Raw genomic sequence first — 19,043 nt, 5'->3', positions numbered from 1 at the left:
ATTTTCAACACAGGAAACAAAAATTTCCATGCAGAAAAGTAATATTTATGTGCAGAAATACTGCTTGACGCAGAGAAAATGATGTTTCCTGTGCAGAAAAAGGTGTTTTCTATGCCAAAAATGTGTGCAAATTTTGCACAGAATAGGTTGTGAACTGTGAAGATTCTCATAGAATCAAGATTCTCCTGGTTAGAATTTCCTGACATTTGATGAAGAGGTTAATTTTAATTTAATTTATTTTTTTACTATTTTTCAAATCTTCTCAAAATATATATTCTTTCCATCTCCAGGTGGTAGTAGTTCAGCAGAGTTTCATGTCGATCTGAAGGAAATCTAAAAGCCCAGGGAACCTATTTTCATCACCATGGACTTAGAAATGGATGATGATGATATTGATGATGAATTTGTATCCCAATTTCCCGCAAAATTGGGACTCTGAGCAGCTTACAATTTTAAAAAAATATATATACACAAAGTGAACAGGGACACAGAACTAAACTATCCACAGTATTAAACCATAGTATCCATTCACACACTTAGCCCTTTCCATAGCTGGAGTGTGTGCTTTGCCACGAAGAGAGGAAACTTCTTGAGTGGCTGGAAATTCCTCTCCCATATGCACTCAGCCAGTTTAGACTAAATAAGAAACCATGTTGGGACCTGCTATGTAAATATATTAAATATTAAATCACTTAATGCTGCAGGCTTCTCTGGCCAGCAGCAGCACTGGAGAGGAGGATGAAAAGCCTTAAGCGGCGCTAATTTGCTCGCTGGCTGAGATCTGGATCCGCTTCGAGATTCTGCTGAATTTCCTATCAAAGCGGATGAGCAGAAAAAGCCCCAGCAACTTAGGAAGAAGCAGAGAAGGAGGGAAAAAGTGGGGGCAGATGGGGGGGGAACCCATCAGAGGCAAACAGAGCCTGCCTAGGTAGCAGTAATGCTTTGAACAACCTTTAATAGCAGTCAGCTAATTTGACCCATGGGAACGGCAGGTCTCTGGGACACAGGCAGTCGACTCTCCTTAGGGAGGCTGCGGTCAGTTTTGCCAAACAGTTCCTAATTATATCTATTTTAAAATAATAGCACTGAAATTTCTCCCAGGGCTGACGGCGAAGGAGAAAAGGAAAGGATAATCAGAAGAGCTGGGGTCCATAAATTAAGGTTGCTGCTACGTTGTGCCACTCAGGGGAGAGGCAGAGAGAAGTATTTTGAATTCCTACTGAGTTTCCAGGTGCTTTTCTGTATACTACCGAAAAGTTCCACGTACCATTCCAAGGGAAATCCCAAAATGGACATTGTGTTTAATCTTCATGAACCAGGATGAGCCATTTTAGATCCCTAGAGTAATTATTGTTTTGTTACAAAATCAGCAAAGAACTGGACTACAAAGGAGGCATTCTACAACATTATCATCTGATGAATTCTAAACAATGTGCTCGGGTTTCAGCCACTTGCCATGTGGATTTTTTTTTTAATTGACAAAACATGACTGGGATAAAAGATGTCCCAACAAATCTATATCAGGTTTGTGAAGTCAAAAGCTTTCATGGCCGGCATCCATAGTTTTTTGTGGTTTTTTCAGGTTATGTGGCCATGTTCTAGAAGAGTTTATTCCTGATGTTTCGCCTGCATCTGTGGCTGGCATCTTCAGGTGAAATGTCAGGAATAAACTCTTTTAGAACATAGCCACATAGCCCAAAATATCAGGTTTGTTTTTGACCCAACAAACATAATGTATTGGGAATACGCCCAAAAGTGTTTCATGCTGTTTTTTGTTTCAGTGAACCAGGATGTCAAGAACTATATGTGTCATACTCTGGAGTCAGTAGCATGCCCATGCTCTCTCTTGCATACACACACTTTCTTTCTGATGCACAACTAAAATTCAGGATCTACAGCAAGTATACCTTAAACTGGTGGTTCTCAACTTTGGGTCCGCTAGAAGTTTTGGACTTCACTTTCCAGAATCCATCATCATTGGCCATGCTGGGGAAGGCCTCTGGGAGGTGAAGTACAAAACAGCTGGAGGATCAAAGGTTGAGAATCCCTGCGATTAAACCCTACTGCTAATTCTAACCCTAAATCTAATCCCAGTTCTAACTCTCATTGCATTGGAATTCACCCTGGGCAGAGCTTCCAAAGGTTAGGCAGAAGGCTTTCTTTCTTTGTTATTTACTTTTTAGGCAGAAGGTTTTCAGCAGCATGGCTAGCCCTTTCTCCCAGTCCATGTTCAAAATGATGTGCTCTGAATGGGTCTTGTCTTGTTTACTGACTGCATTTAAATCCCACTCTAGATTAACACTCTCTTGGTGGCATTTTTAAAAAGAGGATCTCAACTTGCTGTCTAATAGCCAGAGTATTAAGGAGGGCCCATTGGGCAGAAAGGTCCATAGGCAAGGTGTTGCTACCAAGAAGACTCTGGATCTAATGGCTACTTGTTATAGGGCCTAAACAGACCAGCCAAAATAAAGCTGTTTTGGGTCACTTTGGAGGTATGCTGTTTAAATGGCACATGCATCTTAAGAGGCCAGAAGCTGTGCCAAAGCTGCGCTCCAGTCCTTAGTCCTGGAATGTGGCTTTGGCATGGTTTCTGGCCTCTTAGGACACATGCATCATTTAAACAGCATACCTCCGAAGTGACCCAAAGCAGCTTTATTTTGGCCTGTCTGTTCAGGCCCATAGTTTAGGTCAGGGGAGGATAGCAGTGCAAACCTGGGCCTGTATGCATTCCCTTCCCCAGCTATTTTTGAAGCCCTTGACCCTTCCAGACTGTACAAATCTGCCTTTACTAACAAAGAAGAGGAAAAAGTGAACCTTCAGGAGATGCAATTAATCTTTTAAACAAATTACAACTTCCGTCCTTGAAATAAAAATCCCAGTTTTTCAAATCTAGAACATCACCTCCAGCCACTTCTATTTTGGGGGTGCTTTTTGGACAGTCTGTGTGGCCCTTGGAGGACCCCAGGAGAAAAAAGTGGCCCTTGGACCCATCACAGTTGCCTACTCTATTTAGGTGGTAGAAAACATACAAAAAAGAGCTTCTGTGAATTATCATAATGCACAACATTGTGTGTGTGTGTGTGTGCGCGCGCGCAATGTATGAGGAAGAAGCATCAAACTCTTCCTGTGTGGCATCACTGTAACATTTTCATGTTATTTCAGATCTCAGCCTAAAATCCATCTCTCTCTTCCCCGCCGCAATATCCTCCTTCCTCTATTACTTATGAGCTAACTGCATTATTTAAGTTGCAGCAACGCATAACTGCCATGACACGGAGCTTGTGTTTATTCAGTGCTCTGAATATGTAAAGCATGATAATGTTGTTATTAATAATTTGATAGGCTCCGGAGGCAACTAGGCTACAGTTTGAACAGAAGACGCTGGGTTGCGTTTTGTTGACTGACAGGCTGCTGAAGAAGAAATTATAAGCAGGCAGCTAGCTGAAAGTTGCTGAAATTTATAGTTTTCAGCCATGCTGGCCTATTACTGAAAACTTTACAGTTGCTGTGGTCTAACCACTGAGAATGTATGCAAGTTAATGGGAAAGCAAATCAGACATTAGCCATTGGGGGCAGAATGGGTGAAAGCCAGGAAACAGATTTGTCCCTGGGAGCAACAAATTTCCCCCAAGTTTGGTATTGTCTAGCAAAATTGCTAAGCGATTCCTGGGGGAAAGCACATGTAAAGTTAAATAGATGCCATCACATCCAATGAGTGTTACTATGTAGCTTGTACCCACTTCCTATAGTGCTGAGGTGTGGTACCAGTGACTAGCAGAAGCAGGGCAAATGGTGCCATTTAGGGAAATATTTTGTAAATTTGCAAAATTCACACAGGTCCTTGGCACAGAATTTTGTGAATTTTTTGGCACAGTGAATTGTTAACTAGAATGGGGGAAAAGGAAGGTGGAAAGGGGAGTTTGCTTGAGAACAAGCCAGTTTGCTTACATTCTGCTTAAAAATACTTTGCTGCTTTGGTGAAGAAGAAGAAAAAATGGTGTTTTTTTCCCCTCTCCTCACTCCATGTTCCAAAGCTGACTCAACTGGCAAAGACGAGACAGGGTTCCCCATCCATCCCACAAAAGGTTAAAAGGCTGTGGCACAGGGCAAGTTGTGTGAGAGCCATGGTTCTCTCCTCCTGCCCTGTTTTTGCTGGTAGTAGGGCCAGCCCAGAACTATTAGGAGACACATTTAGAGGATGAGTGTTGCTGAAGTCAGTAGTGGAAAGGGCAAGAGCCAAAAAGAGCCCTCCTCTTTTCTCCTTCTCTTGCTGACAGTCCTTCTCTCCCCATCTTCTCCTTTGCCCCCACAAACCAGTCTTGCAAGGGCCCAAGTTGAGAGCTAGCAGGGGCCTTTTTAAATCAGGGCTGCATGAAGTCAGAAAGAAGGTATAGGATGTTGTAGGGCAACGATACTTAAACTAACTGCCACAAAGGACCACCAGAGTTCCCCTCCAATGTTCCAGGGATCAGTCCCATATTGGTGCCCATTAACTACAACTTTTTCTATTTTTCCTAGAAAATCACTGTGGACCAGCAGGCAACACTGCTCCACAGACCATTAGTTTGAATAGCATTGCTGTAAATGGGCGGATGCTTCTACTTCTCCTCTTATAGCTGATTCCATGCCAAATCTGAAGCTGACCTTGGGGTTATGTAGGGGGCTGTAACACCAAGGACTCCCATCTTTGCATCTTCTTTCCTCCTCATGCCATTGAGTCTATGCAGGCTCATAAATAAAGGCATTATTATAGAGGCAACTTCAGTCTTCAGCACTTGCTCCCTCTAAATGAAACTGACTTGTACAAAGCTATCTTGAACATCCAAACATATAGAGAAGGGAACGCCAACATGGTATTTTTGAACACGGCCTTATACTGAGTCAAAGCATTGGTCCACCAAGCCCAGGACAGTATTGGCTTTGATCAGCAGTAGCTCTCCAAAGTCTCAGGCAGGGAAGGCGCTTTCCCATCATCTGTTTAACTGAGAGCCTTTTAACTAACTGGAGATGCCAAACTGAATCTGGGGTCATCTGCATGCAAAGCACATCCTCTGCCACAGAGCAATGAGCAATTGGTTGTCAAAGTGCTGTGTATTTGGTGATTCGTTGCAAGTGCAGCAAAGTAATAAATTTTGATGCTGGCTGCAGAATTTCGGCACTTGGAGAATTTCCACTTCCAAGTCATTTTTGAAAGCAAGCTCCAAATCATTATATTTGTACAGAATGGTTAGAAAGTCCAAGGATATGGTGGTGGAATCTCAGCAGCAAGAGGAAGGCTCAGGTACATTTCTCGTTTCCAGAGTCCTTCATGGTCTGACTAGCAGATACAGGGTAAATTGTACAATTTAAGAAAATATTTTGTCCCTTCACTTTTCCTGGAACAAGTGAAGCCTTCTCCAGAGTTTACTGTCTTGCTGGTAGTTATCCAAAATCAAATTCAGAGATAGTAGCATGCTTTGTCCCTCTTCTTTTTCAAGCTGGCCTCTGGAATTAGAGCACAAACTATTTTGTTCCTTAAACCATGAGGTCTAGGACCTTGTGGGTGGCTTTAAAATGAAAACTAGAACTCCAATAAGGGATAAATGGAAAGGACAGGGATTTCTAGAGAAGCAGAAGCCAAATTGTACAATACTGACTAGGCCAGGGGCAGAGAAAGAGGGGGAGAATGGGAGTTTCCTCAGAACAAGCCACTTTGCCTATATTCTGCTTAAAGGATTACAGAAGCTGCAGACAATCTTGGGCAACAGAGCAAATTTTATAATTCCATCCCAAAAGCCACTCTATGAAAGGCAGCACTTGTTAAGCTGGAAGGATAAAGAGCTTCTTGAATAAAAGGAAACAAAGATGGATCAGCACAGTAGGCCGTCATATGCTGCTAATTCCACAGATGTTCATGCTGCTTAATTTACCTCCAGAGGGACACATGCTGAGAAGGTGATCTGTTTTTTTCTTGGGGTGATGGAAGTGAGCAAGAAAGAGACGGCATCCTGCCTTTGTGTGTTCATTCTGGAAAGCCCTTGAAAGAACTCATATTGGTCCTGGTAATAATGGAAACATCCCTTCTCTGGGAATGTTTCAAAGTACTTCACCAAGATGGACACCTGCTGTGTGTCCCTCAAACTTTCCACTACAATCGCCATAACGTTAACATGTTCTACACTTACTTTGTTGCCAAAAATCAGTCACTGCTCTAGTTATATGATCTCCCCTAGCTGTATGTTCTCCATCCAACCAGATTTATTTATTGCAAAGAGATTTTAATCTCACCATTTTTACAATCACACTAAACTAATATATAAACTATATCTCAAATAACATTTCTAAGACAACACTATGAAACAACTCAGACATGAATAGAGGAGCCTTGGAAGAAATTCCGATCTACAGGCATCTCCCACTTTTTGATGGATTGCTTGTCGACTATTCATTCTTTCAATGCTATTAAATGATTACCAGAATTATTTCCTTACCTGTCGGAAGCCATTCCTTGTATACTGCAGGATTTTCAGGGCATAATTGGATCGCTGGCCTTTGCTGTTGAACTCTATGTGGCCGGTGAGACCTTCCAATTCTACCTGTCCAAGAGAGGGTGAGTTGCAGCGCCAAATAGGAACTGTCCCCTTTTAGCTTCAAGTTCGGTGCTTTTGACATTCGTCTCTCTCATTTAAAGCCCAATGGATAAAGCATATTTTCAAATAGTATCTTGGGACTGTGGCCACTCATAACACCAATGGTGTGACTGAATGCTTCTTCACATCCCTTCACCTGGAAAGCTAGCATGCCACCGAAAAGGCAAGGGGGCTTTGACAGGGGCAACAGTTTGATTTCATGTGTCCTCCTCTGCATTAAGAAATGGTAAAAATCAAGGAAGGATTTAATTCTGCCTGAACTCATGACTTGCCTCTTTCTTCTACATTCTGCTAGGACCCTTATTTTCATTACTGTAGTTGGAAGTTGAACTGTTGTGAGTGCTTAATTGTGTCACATCCAGCTCTGTTGCCTGGGATGTCAGGGAAAGCTGTTACATGGCTGGGTACTGTACAAAGTCACCTTGTGCCATGGTAACATGAAGCACTGTTGTGTAAAGAGCGGGTAAGGACAGCAAACCACATATTGCTAATTGCTGCCAATGCACTATGCCATTGAAAATTAGACAGCAATCCAAGTTCCTGCCTAGGAAAATTAGCAAAAATATAGCAATTCCTGCAGTTCCTTTGTTTAGGGTATCACTCCAAGTGGAAATCAAAGCTCCAGGCTGGGCTTGTGTCAGACATACTCGGTGTCATGCAATGGCACATGTGTTCCCTTTCTCTTTATTCTATCCAAGGCAGCTGAGACTAAGGTGATAGTGACTGTCACTGAGCAGAAGATCAGAAGCTTTACCAAGGAGCATGACTAGACAGAACGAATGGGCTTAAAGTGCAAACTTTAGGAGAAACTTCCAACAGATTAAAAACTCTTCATGAACGGAACAGAGTTCCATTTGAGTTAGTGGGAATTGGAAACTGGGAAGTATATGAACAAAGACTGGACATCTGCCTATTACAGATGATGTAGTTGTTCATTTCTGCAGTGAACCGGGGATGGAGAAACTCTTTCAATCCAAGGGTAGAATTCAATTTTAGATATATATTTTCTCTTGCAGGTCACATTTCATGAGTGTATACTGTACAATGAAAGGAATAAGGATAGAACCCAAAACAGTGGCATAATTTAGCTTAGAGCTCTTACTGCCTGTAACTGTTGCTGCTGCCACACTGCAGAAATAAAGTAGTTTGACACCACTTTAACTGCCATGGCTCAGTGTTATGGTATTTTGGGATCTGTAGTTTTGTGAGATATTTAGTCTTTTCTATCAGAGAGCTCTGGTGTCACGACAAACTACAATTCCTAGAATGCCATATCATTGAACCTGGCAGGGCACTAGAGGTCTCTGACAGTGAAAGCTATTTCACAAAACTGCAAACCACAGAATTCCATAGCATAGAGTTGTGGAAGTGGTGCCAAACTGTTTTATTTCAGCAGTGTGGATACATCCTACACCTAAGAAACATTTTTACTTTTTCACAGGGGGAAAAGCAGAGGTAAAGTCAGACCTCCATATCCATGGATTCTTTATCTAGTCAACCATCCACCACTTGAAAATATTCCATGTATATATTCCAGAAAGCAAACCTTGATTTTGCCATTTTATATAAGGGACAGATATTACTACACCAAAGTATATGCTGAGACATGAGCATCCATGGGTCTTAGTATCCATGAGGGTTCCTGGAACCAAAGCTCAGCAGATACCAAGGACCCACTGTATGAAAGTTAGGAAGCCACTCAACCTGTGGGTCGCGACCCCTTTGGGGGTTGAAGGACCCTTTTACAGAGGTCACTAAAGACCATTGGAAAACACATATTTCTGATGGTCTTAGGAACTGAGACACCACAATTTTATGTTTGGGGGTCACCACAACATGAGGAACTGTATTAAAGGGTTGTGGCATTAGGAAGGTTGAGAACCACTGCACTAAACAATGATGCCATGGAAAGAGCGAGTGTCATCTTCTCAAAAAAACCAAATGGCCACATTGGGGCTCAAGAAGGATGAATTCACCCTCAGGGTCTAACGTTCCCCACCCTTGATCTAGATGATCTCCACATCCCCTTCAGGTCAAAAGCAAGGGTGAAGCCATCCTCCATGTCCAATCCTTTCTCACCATTCTCAAGTAGTTCATCAAGCTGGTGCCATGTTGCCAGATTTGGGCAGATCCACAGGAGAGGGGTTTGACGCCAATTTCCTGGCTCCGGTTCAGTTCTTGCACTGCACTCACCACAGCATAGACGGCATCAAACAGCAAGGCAGACGAGAGCTGAAGAAACCAGAAGGGAAGGAATAAGGGAAGGAAGCACAATTTAGGCCAGAAACCACAAAGAATGTAATGAACACCGTTATAAGGTTTTTCAATATATGTACAGTGCTAATGACATTAAAAACAAAAACAAACTTAGTTTTAGAAGTCAAGCAAAAATCAAATATGTATTAGAATCTAATCCCTATAGAAAACACCTTGGATGTCAAACCGAGAGTGGTGTTGAATGAGTGTTAAAATAGGACAGAGTAGGAAAATAACTTCTCAATCAACCGATCAAAGAGTTGAAGGGCTTCCCCCCCCCCCCCACAACTGTGCAGCTGTCTGGGTTTTAAGAAACCAAGTAAATGTAAATCAATGTCTGAACAGCAAAAGTGCCACGAAGATGCCTTTTTGATGATCCTGATGTGGGGAAACAGGCTTCTTTTATTTTGCATCATTTATGTGGCTGTTTTTATTATTTTACATCCCTTATGCTGTTTTTTTTTTTTTTTTTTTGCTACTTATGTGGAAAGGTAGATTGTTTTGCTGGGCATCAAAGTCTTACTCTTGACAACTCCATATCTCCCCCCCTCTCTGGTCCCACACCATGAAAAAGAAAATACATCTTCCTGGTTTTCTGTTATTACATTACGCAACCAGTACACCAAAGTTTACCCAACTAGTGCAAAGTTATTTTTTGCAACACATTTTAAGTTGTGATTTTAGTCCCCTCACTAGGAACGTTTCTGATATTCATGGAGGAACTAATGTGATTTCTTCTTTTTAGGGGGTGGTTGGAGGATATTATGAACAATAATAGTGTCCATGCAAGGACACAGATACACTGCCCACAAAAGAAATGTCACTGTGAACAGGAGTATTTGGTCACTTTAGCAGCACCAAAGGGGCCCAACTTTTCCAAGATGGGGTAATATAACTCACCAGATACTTTATTTGCAATATGGATTCCATAGTTGACTAAAGTATCATGGATATTGATAAGGAGCAAGGTATTTTGGGTTGTGGCACCCATCTTGCAGCAGGTCCTTCCTATGGAAACCCACCTAATTCCCAACAGTGAACATTTTCAGAAGCCAAGGTAAATGCTTATTTTAAAGAGAGGACTTTGACATGGGATATTTATTCTAGTTCTGCTCTTAGTGCTGGATTTGTCCTCTAGTTGTGTTTTGCATTGACATTGTTTTCATCCGATGGTTGTTTATTCCTGATGTTTAAAAAGTCCTTCTGTTCTTATTCTTGTCTGTAATTTGATTGTGTTGCAAGCTGTTCTGGCTTCTATTTGAAGGACAGTCAAGACGAAATGTGTGCAATAAATAAGTGACAATATTTCTCCTCTCTCAGTTTTATCTACAAATAACAGATTTGGCAAGACACCCTTAGAAGAGTTCTTTCAAATAATTTGAAAGAAAAACATGATACACCAGATTTTAGTATTAAGACGGTTTTGGGAGAAAAAATAATCAGTGTACACAACGTCTGGCAATAAATGCAACCTGCAAGGATAACTTCATCGTACATGTTAAATCTGTTCACTTTTTTACAATGTTTTCAACATCTAAAATTGTTCTAAGGGTTTTATTTAACCCCAAAGGGATAAAGCTCCACCAAAAGTCTCAGTCACACCAAGTCACTTTTAGAGAGAATTTGATCACATTTATATCTGGATCTTTGCTTAAATTCTGCCTCATGCACCATTTCACGAGTTCCAATAAAACATGTAAGATTCTGTCTTAATCTCTAAATCAGATATTATTTTATATGATTGTGTCAATTGGCCTTTCCCTCTGTCTGTTTTTTTATCAATAATTCTTCAAGCTACATTAATTTTTCATCTGAGTTATCAAATTTGAATTCAAAATACTGGGCTTGAATGTCCAGAAACAAAGGAGGCATCCCTTCCGGTGAATTAACATTAATCTCTTTCTGAGAATATATGTATTATGCACCACTAAATCCTTAAAGCTAGAAACATGATGTAAAATTCAAGGAGGAAAGTCTCCTAAAATGCGTCCCAAATTAAATTTAGAATCCAATAGAGAAATACAGGCTTAGATTATTTGTCTATTTATCCCAGGATTTCAATAGCTATGATGGTATTAACCTCTGCCCAAATAACCTCTGGCACTTATATTTATTGATCGAAGATAAGGCCTTCTGAGAGATTGACAGAAATGTATTTTCCAGCTCAGGCTGTTGCATTTGCAAACTTGGAAATGCACATCTCAAAGGTGGCTAATGGTCTTCTGAAAGCTTCATATCATTTTTCATGAATCTAGTGGAGTAGATTCCAGACCATGGACGTTTATAGCTGAATCTGCATTGCAGAAATAATGAAGCTTGACACCGCTTTAATTGTCATGGCTCCATACTATGGAATCCTGGGATTTGCCATTTGTAGTGGCACCAAGGCTCTCTGACAGAGAAAGCTAAATATTTCAGAAAACTACAAATCCCAGAATCCCATAGCATTCAACCATGTAAGTCCAACTGGTGTCAAACTGCATTATTATTATTATTATTATTATTATTATTATTATTATTTGCAGTGCAGGTTCAGCCTATGTCTGTTAGTCTTCAAGTTTCCATATGACATTTTAAAAACATCAGAAGAGCCATATTGGATCAGAGCCACTCGAGGTAACAGCTGCTAAAGCATTAATAAAATAGCCATTGAGGTCTAATTTTGTAAATCTGCACTCGGTTTTTGTGCAACACCATCCTTCTGCTGAACAATAAAATTGTGCAACTGACTCCATAAGCTGACATTTTTGCTTATTATTCAGCTGTGTGATAAGCAATGCACAACGGATGTTTCCATGATCCTAGGGAATCAAATGGTACTTTGACTAATAGTTATATACCATCCAAGGGAGGACAGCTGCATGTGAAATGGATACACTTGCAGAACTCTCCTTACATAGCTATGAACTAAACACATCTGTCACTCAACAGCCAAAAAAAATACAATTGCCTATGTAAAGGAACTTGCATTTATATGACATCAATACAATTTTGGCCAGATACTAGAAAACCATCCAAGCAGAAATTTGAATTTCAGAAAGCAAGGACTTACAATATCATTTGATACATCTCAACCATAAAGTAACCCTACTAGGTTCAAGGCGGACTTTTGCCCAGCTAAGTATGCACAGGATTGGAATTCATGCCAAAAATTCAAATTCTGCACTCATCCCTATATTTCATGTTTTCTCTCTGACATGGAATTATATAATGTGGATTCTCTGACTTGCTATGTTCCTTTGGATTGGGGCTTTCCCCCTTTTTGCTCTATCCTTTTAATGATATTTTTAGCCTTGCCAGATCCCCCAAACACTATGATCTCATACTGGAGAGGGAAATTTTAATCGCTGTCACACCAATCTTTCTCTGGGTCCCTTCCTTTGCAAAGACCTTTCATCTGACAGTATTACTTCTGCAAGATAATTCACAATCTGTGTTGACAGCCCAGCATAGACTCATTTGCTTCTAATCACTTCTATTTCTTCCTCCAGACTTCTACACTACTTTTTTTCCATCTTCCAAATCCACCAAGCTTTTGTTTTTTTGTTTCTTTTTATCAAGTTATTAACTGGTCATTTCCTCCCTTCTCCTTGCAGCTATGACTAAGATTTCACCTTTAATTATCATCACTTCCTGCTTTCCCATTACTGTCGGTTTCTTATTAGTATCAAAGCTCCATTTTTCCTAACTAACCTCTCCGTGCAGATTGCCTTTCACTAAGGATTGAGCGATCTGTCTTCTTTTCAAAATCCCTTCCATTGTCTCACCTCTTCTACCAGGTGAAGGCAATCACATTTGAGAATACCTAAAATGGCCAGTGCCTTGCTTTTGAGGTTACCAAGGAATCACCCATATTCAACTACCTGGGATGGACTGTGAAGGGAGGTGGGATCTCTTTCTTTGGAGGTCTTTCAACAGAGGTTGGATGTGTGTCTTTCAGGAGTTCTGTAACTATGGATCCTTGTGTGGCAGACAGCTGAACCAGATGTCCCTTGTGGCTTTTTCCAGCTCTATGATGCTATGATGGAACCACTGTCAAACATCCCTGACAGTAAAGATGTTCTTCCTAATGTTTAGGTGGAATCACTTCTCTTGTAATTTGAATCCATTGGTTCATGTTCTAGTCTATAGGACAGTGGTTCTCAATCTTCCTAATGTCGTGATGCTTTAATACAGTTCCTCAAGTTGTGGTGACCCCCAACCATAGAGGAGTGGTGTCTCAGTTCCTAAGACCATTGGAAATATGTGTTATCTGATGGTCTTAGGCGACCCTGGGAAAGGGTTGTGGGACCCTCAAAGGGTTCATGACCCACAGGTTGACAACTGCTGCTATAGGATCATCAGAATGTAGGCTTGCTCCATCTTCTATATGACATCCCATCAGATATGTAAAGTTGGCTATCATGTCACCTTTCATTCTTCCTTCTCCAAACTCTTCCAGCCTCCTAATCAGTTCCCCATAAGGCTTGGTTTCTAAACTCTTGATCATCTTACAAACCTTTGATCATAAACTTTGGTCCTCAAAAATGTTTTGGACTTCAGCTCCCAGAATACCTGACTTTATGCCAAGCTGGTTGGGGCTTCTGGGAGCTGGAGTCCAAAACACATGGGAGACCAAAGTTTGGGAATCACTGATCTAGAGCAATGGTTCTCAACCTTTGGTCCTCCAGTCCAGACTTCAGCTCCCAGAATCCCTGATCATTGGGCAAGATGGCTGAAGCTAATAGGAGCTGAAAACCTATGGAGACCCAAAGTTTGATAAGCACTGATCTAGAGGGTCACCCTTCTCCTAAATGGGTATGCCTTTTCTTATCTGTCCCAACAGCTAAGCATTTATGTTAGTTGAATATTTACATGCATTTGCCAATTTGTACAATGTGAAGTGAGGCTTTATATTTTGGAAACCAGACTTCTAAAAAAAATGATCCCACCCCCTTCCCCCCCCCCCTAAAAAAAACTGCTAAGGGAAAATAATGCTTGGAAAACAAAAATGCTATCGCCCTTGAATCAAACTGCAATGAGCAAAATGAGAATTCAGGTAACACAGTTCTCGATTTTGCATCCTGTTCAAGATTCCTGAGGCTTGGCTGAATAATGATGCTGACACTACTGAGTCTAGTGTTAACACCATTAAGTCCTGTCAGTAATGAGTCAAAACCCAATTTATCTTGGTGGGCCCACATTTGTGGTTGGAATGTCAAAAGTGAGGCTCATCATCTTTAATGGTCTCTAGTCCGTTTTCCCTTCCCTTTCTCCCTTTCTTGTATAGTTAATGATCTCTTATTAGCTATCACAAATGATCCTTGTAGATCTTAATGAAGCATATGACACTATTGATTGGGATATTCGACTCTGTAGCCTCGAAACATTTGCTTCCATTCCTGGAGTTGTTTTTATGTTGGCCCAATGTCTAATTTTGTTTAATTTTATTAGACAAGATGATCAAGGACAGTTTTCTAAAGAGTATAATGGCTGCATGCCTATAAACTGCAAATGATGGTGGTGAACACCATTCAATATAGCTGTAGACCACAGCACAAACCGGACCCACATCCACTCCACTTTCTCTCCTGGTCAAATATTGGAATCTCTATGAGGCTGGGATTCTATTTCTGAAAAGGAAAGGGGGCAAATATTTCAGTGTGTGGCTGCTATATGATGCCTAAAAATCTGTGGTTCTCTTTCCATTGGGAGTGGTGGCTTCCATTTTAGTGGGGCTTTTAGTCCATAATTTAAAGGAGCTACCAACTATCTTCAAAATGGTTCCACCTTATCGGATAGCTTCTTTAAAACAGAAATGTTTTGTTGGTGTTTTTTTCTCCATTGCAAACCTATATATTTGCATTTTAATTTGCCATTTCTGTTTTCCCATGGTTTAGTTACTTTATGATATTACATAGTTTAAAACATTGCCTTTATTATTCAATTATATGTTTTCTTGAGGTGCTCCTTCAGTGGTAACACATTCGAATAACCAAACAAATTACTGGTTTCCTATGCATTTTTGAAGTCAATCTGCTTTCCCCCCAAAACTAGTGTTCTTCTTGTGCCTCTTATTTTGTTGAGAAAATGTTTCCTTCTATACAATCCCTCATGTATTCTGCTTGGAATCAGAGCTTTTGGGGACTACACTCCTGGAATCTTCCAGGTAGCATGGGCATAGTAGTTGTGGGATTCTGAAAACTCGAGTTCAAAAAAGGACGTTTTGCAGACTTTGGTTTACCAAACTTTCGTTGGGACTTATCCTGATGCTTGCTGAAGTCCTATCCCTGATGGAGAATGGCTAATCCTATCTTTCTCCATCTTCATTTGTGACAAGGTCTCATTTAGCAGTTTACTGTAGTTTCCTATAACTGCATCTGCACTGCAGAAATGCAGTTTGACACCACTTTAACTGTCATGGCTCAATGCTATGGAATACTGAGATTTATAGTTTTGTCAGCTATTTAGCCTTCTCTGTCAGAGAGCTCTGCTGTCCCAACAAATTACAAACCTCAGGATTCCATAACATTGACCCATAGCAGTTAACGCGGTGTCAAACTGCATTATTTCTGCAGTGCAGATGTAGCTTATTTTGTCCCATTATCCCTGCCCAGTCTTGGAGAAGCCCCACCATCTGGAAGAGCTTCTCCAGTTGCCTTCTGGCTCATCTGCTTTCCAGCTTGTTCCAAATCTTGCTCGAAAACAATATTTCCTGCTTTGTCTGGGTCTCTTAATTGCCATCTCCCTCTGCCACTATTTATCTGTTAGTCTTATTTAATGCAATAAAGCAATTTGGGATTCTGCTCATATGGCAGATGCCATCCACAATTAAGTTGTATTTCTCCGTAAGAGGGCCGTTGTGGAACAGATCCGCAGGGCTTTCCTGCTGCCCTGCAACTGGCATGAAATACATTCCCCTTGTCTCTCCCCATTCGACTTTAGATCAAATCTCCACCCTTTTAAAATTCTCATCCTTTTCTTGTTGACACTAATAGCCCTTCTGCAAATATTCTCTCATTTGCTCATTAACGTATATTGTTTCACTGCTGCTTATTTTCATTTCTTTTCCTTCTGCGTTCCTTTTCTGTTGTAAATACTGCTTGTTGACTTACAGCGAAAGGCACTCTGGGTATTGGGGGGGGGAGGATTGTCAAGACAGTAGCTTCTTGTTTTGCTTCTCTGACATGCTTAGGCAAATGCGATCGAACTGAGATCAAGCAGGTACCTTGCCTGACCAGATCAAGGATAGAAATGGGAAAGAGATCAATGCTCTTCTCAATCCTGCCGGGGGCACCCAAGTAAAGTGACAGGTGGGAGACTCTGAACAGATGAAGCAACAGACTCACATACAACACATAATTAATTGGCAGAATTCATGGTCGTGATGGCCAGCAGCTTTAGAAGACTTTGCAAGATGGAATAGACATGATTCACAAAAGAGGACAGGTTATTAGTGTTTGTTATGAATGACAAGTAAGGTCTGTAGCAAAATGTAGAATCACGGAGGGCTCCTGGCTAGATTTCCAGCCATGCAACTATGCTCCTTTTCGAAATACTCCATTTCACTTTCTCCTGCCATGTTTTCTGTCCAGCTCCCTGCCTACCAAGCAGTATAATATAACTCCTTTGTAAAGCACTACGTAAAGCCTATGGCACTATATAAATAAACATATTATTATTATTATTATTATTATTATTATTATTATTAATAATAATAATAATAATAATAATAATAATAATAATAATAATAATACACAGTATCCCCAGTACTCATTGGCTTTTAAATCCACACCTTTGTGCTTACAAATGGTTATTTGTAACCATTGATCCTTATGTTCCTTATAAATTGATCCGTATAAATAAAATCTATTATTATTATTATTATTATTATTATTATTATTATTATTATTATTATTATTATTTTGCCTACCTCAGGTCTGATACTCAGGGAATTAATATATATGGAGCATTAAGGTCCAGCATAGTGTAGCAGCTTAAGTGTTGGACTAGGGACTTTATCACACCAGGCTCATAAGGAGCCACAATTGCATTCGCCTCCTCCAGCACTGATCCTGCTAGAAAACAGTGTATGGAGAATTCAGAAGGCTAAGTTACGTGTATATTTTTTTTAGCATATGAAACAATGTCATCGATACCTCCAATATGTCCTCAGATTCAACAGAGAGAATGACAAGTACTCCAGTCCAGTGGTACAATCAGGTTTCTTGTCAATGGAATAAACAGTTAATTACAAACATCTGCTTTGGCCTACATTCTAATTACCTAATCTAGCCATCTGTAATTTTAATGATTTCCCTTGATTTCCTTTCTTTGCTGTGTGATTAACGAGGACGACATTTTGAGCAAACAGCTAATCTCCTCCTTCTGCAAGCATGCTCCACCGTCTCTTATCCAGAAAGCCTTGGGATTGCCACGGTTTGCATGACTCTCCTGGCAAGCCCAGCTGTTGACCCTGCCATTCAGAGCTATCTGGAGAAGTTCACTTCCCTTGAGGTTGATGTGTAAACATGTAAAACCCCTAGTCTGAGAGAACCTTGGTTGAGATCAGCTTTTAGGAAGTCTGTCAGCATCAAGTATTTAACATAAGAAACAACTTGGGCAGTGGCGGGGGGGATTCCCTGTGTGAGTATAAAAGTCCTTCCATTGGGGGTAATGAGTGGTTGCTACAAAGAAAGACAAATGTTGAATGTGCTTTGCCAGGGAGACACCAGTCCAGTGTATACAGGCTTATGTGCAAACCAGCTGCCAGATGTTCTGAGTTCTCTAGCTGTTAGTAGCAAGCAATACTCATCAAAACAATCATGATATGAGTTCATACACAGACCTACAAGAGGAGTCTGAAGAGGAAATTGAGGAAGGGATTCAGGCAAGTCTCCCATCCTCAGTGAAAAGGCAGAATTACTCAACACCTTTTTCGCTTCAGTCTTCTAAGAAAAGGCAAAGGGTGCTCAACCTGAGGATAATGGACAGAAAAGGGGAGTTTCAACACAGAATAAGTAAAGAGATAGAACAGGAATACCTGTTTAACCTAAATGAATATAAGTCTCCAGGACCAGATGAACTACATCCAAGTGTATTAAAAGAACTGGCAAATATAATATCAGAACCATTGGCAATAATCTTTGAGAACTCCTGGAGAACAGGAGAAGTCCCAGCAGACTGGAGGAGGGCAAACGTTGTCCCCATCTTCAAAAAGGGGAAGAAAGAGGATCCCAACAATTATCGTCCAGTTAGTCTGACATCAATACCAGGAAAGTTTCTAGAGCAGATCATTAAACAGAGAGTCTGTGAACATCTAGAAAGCAATGCCATAATCACAAAAAGTCAACATGGGTTTCTGAGAAAGAACTCATGCCAGACAAACCTTCTTTCTTTCTTTGATAAAACTATCAGCTTGTTAGATGAAGGGAATGCTGTGGATATAGTATATCATGATTTCAGTAAGGCCTTTGACAAAGTTCCCCATGATATTCTTGCAAACAAGCTTGTAAAATGTCGGCTAGACAAGGCAACTGTTACATGGATTTGTAAATGGTTGACCGGCCGAACCCAAAGGGTGCTCAACAATGGCTCTTTTTCATCCTGGAGAGAAGTGACCAGTGGGGTCCCACAGGGCTTTGTCCTGGGACCAGGGCTTTTCAACATCTTTATCAATGACTTGGAGGACAAAATTGGGGGCATACTTATCAAATTTGCAGATGACACCAAATTAGGAGTAGCTAATACCCCAGCGGACAGGATCAAGATTCAGAATGACCTGAAAAGACTGGAAAACTGGCCCAAAGCTAACAAAAAGAAATTCAACACAGAGAAATGTAAGGTACTGCACTTAGAGCGGAAAAATGAAATGCACAGATATAGGATGGAGGACACCTGGCTGAATGAAACTACGTGTGAAAGGGATCTAAGAGTCCAAGTAGACCACAAGTTGAACATGAATCAACAGTGCGATGTGGCAGCTAACAAATCGCCAATGCGATTTTAGGCTGCATCAATAGAAGTATAGTGTCTAGATCAAGGGAAGTAATAGTGCCACTCTATTCTGCTTGGTCAGGCCCCACCTGGAATATTGTGTCCAGTTCTGGGCACCACAATTCAAAAAGGACATTGAGAAACAGGAGCATGTCCAAAGAAGGGTGAAGGGTCTGAAAACCA

The 19,043-nt window shown here is 40.7% G+C and overlaps 1 protein-coding gene across 1 annotated transcript in view; it reads right to left on the bottom strand.

Annotated features, from left to right (window-relative positions):
* The window catches only part of GRIK4 (glutamate ionotropic receptor kainate type subunit 4), a 434,886-nt gene that overhangs the window by 82,408 nt on the left and 333,435 nt on the right, over nt 1-19,043 (bottom strand). The window contains exons 9-10 of the mRNA XM_042475094.1: nt 8,709-8,861; nt 6,471-6,575 (exon numbers count right to left, since the gene is read on the bottom strand). Of these exons, the coding sequence (XP_042331028.1) occupies nt 6,471-6,575; nt 8,709-8,861 (258 nt within the window). The remainder of the gene's footprint in view (nt 1-6,470; nt 6,576-8,708; nt 8,862-19,043) is intronic.

This window comes from Sceloporus undulatus, chromosome 6 (assembly GCF_019175285.1).
Source record: "Sceloporus undulatus isolate JIND9_A2432 ecotype Alabama chromosome 6, SceUnd_v1.1, whole genome shotgun sequence".
Lineage (NCBI taxonomy): Eukaryota > Metazoa > Chordata > Lepidosauria > Squamata > Phrynosomatidae > Sceloporus > Sceloporus undulatus.
This window is presented reverse-complemented; position numbering and strand designations above follow the sequence as displayed.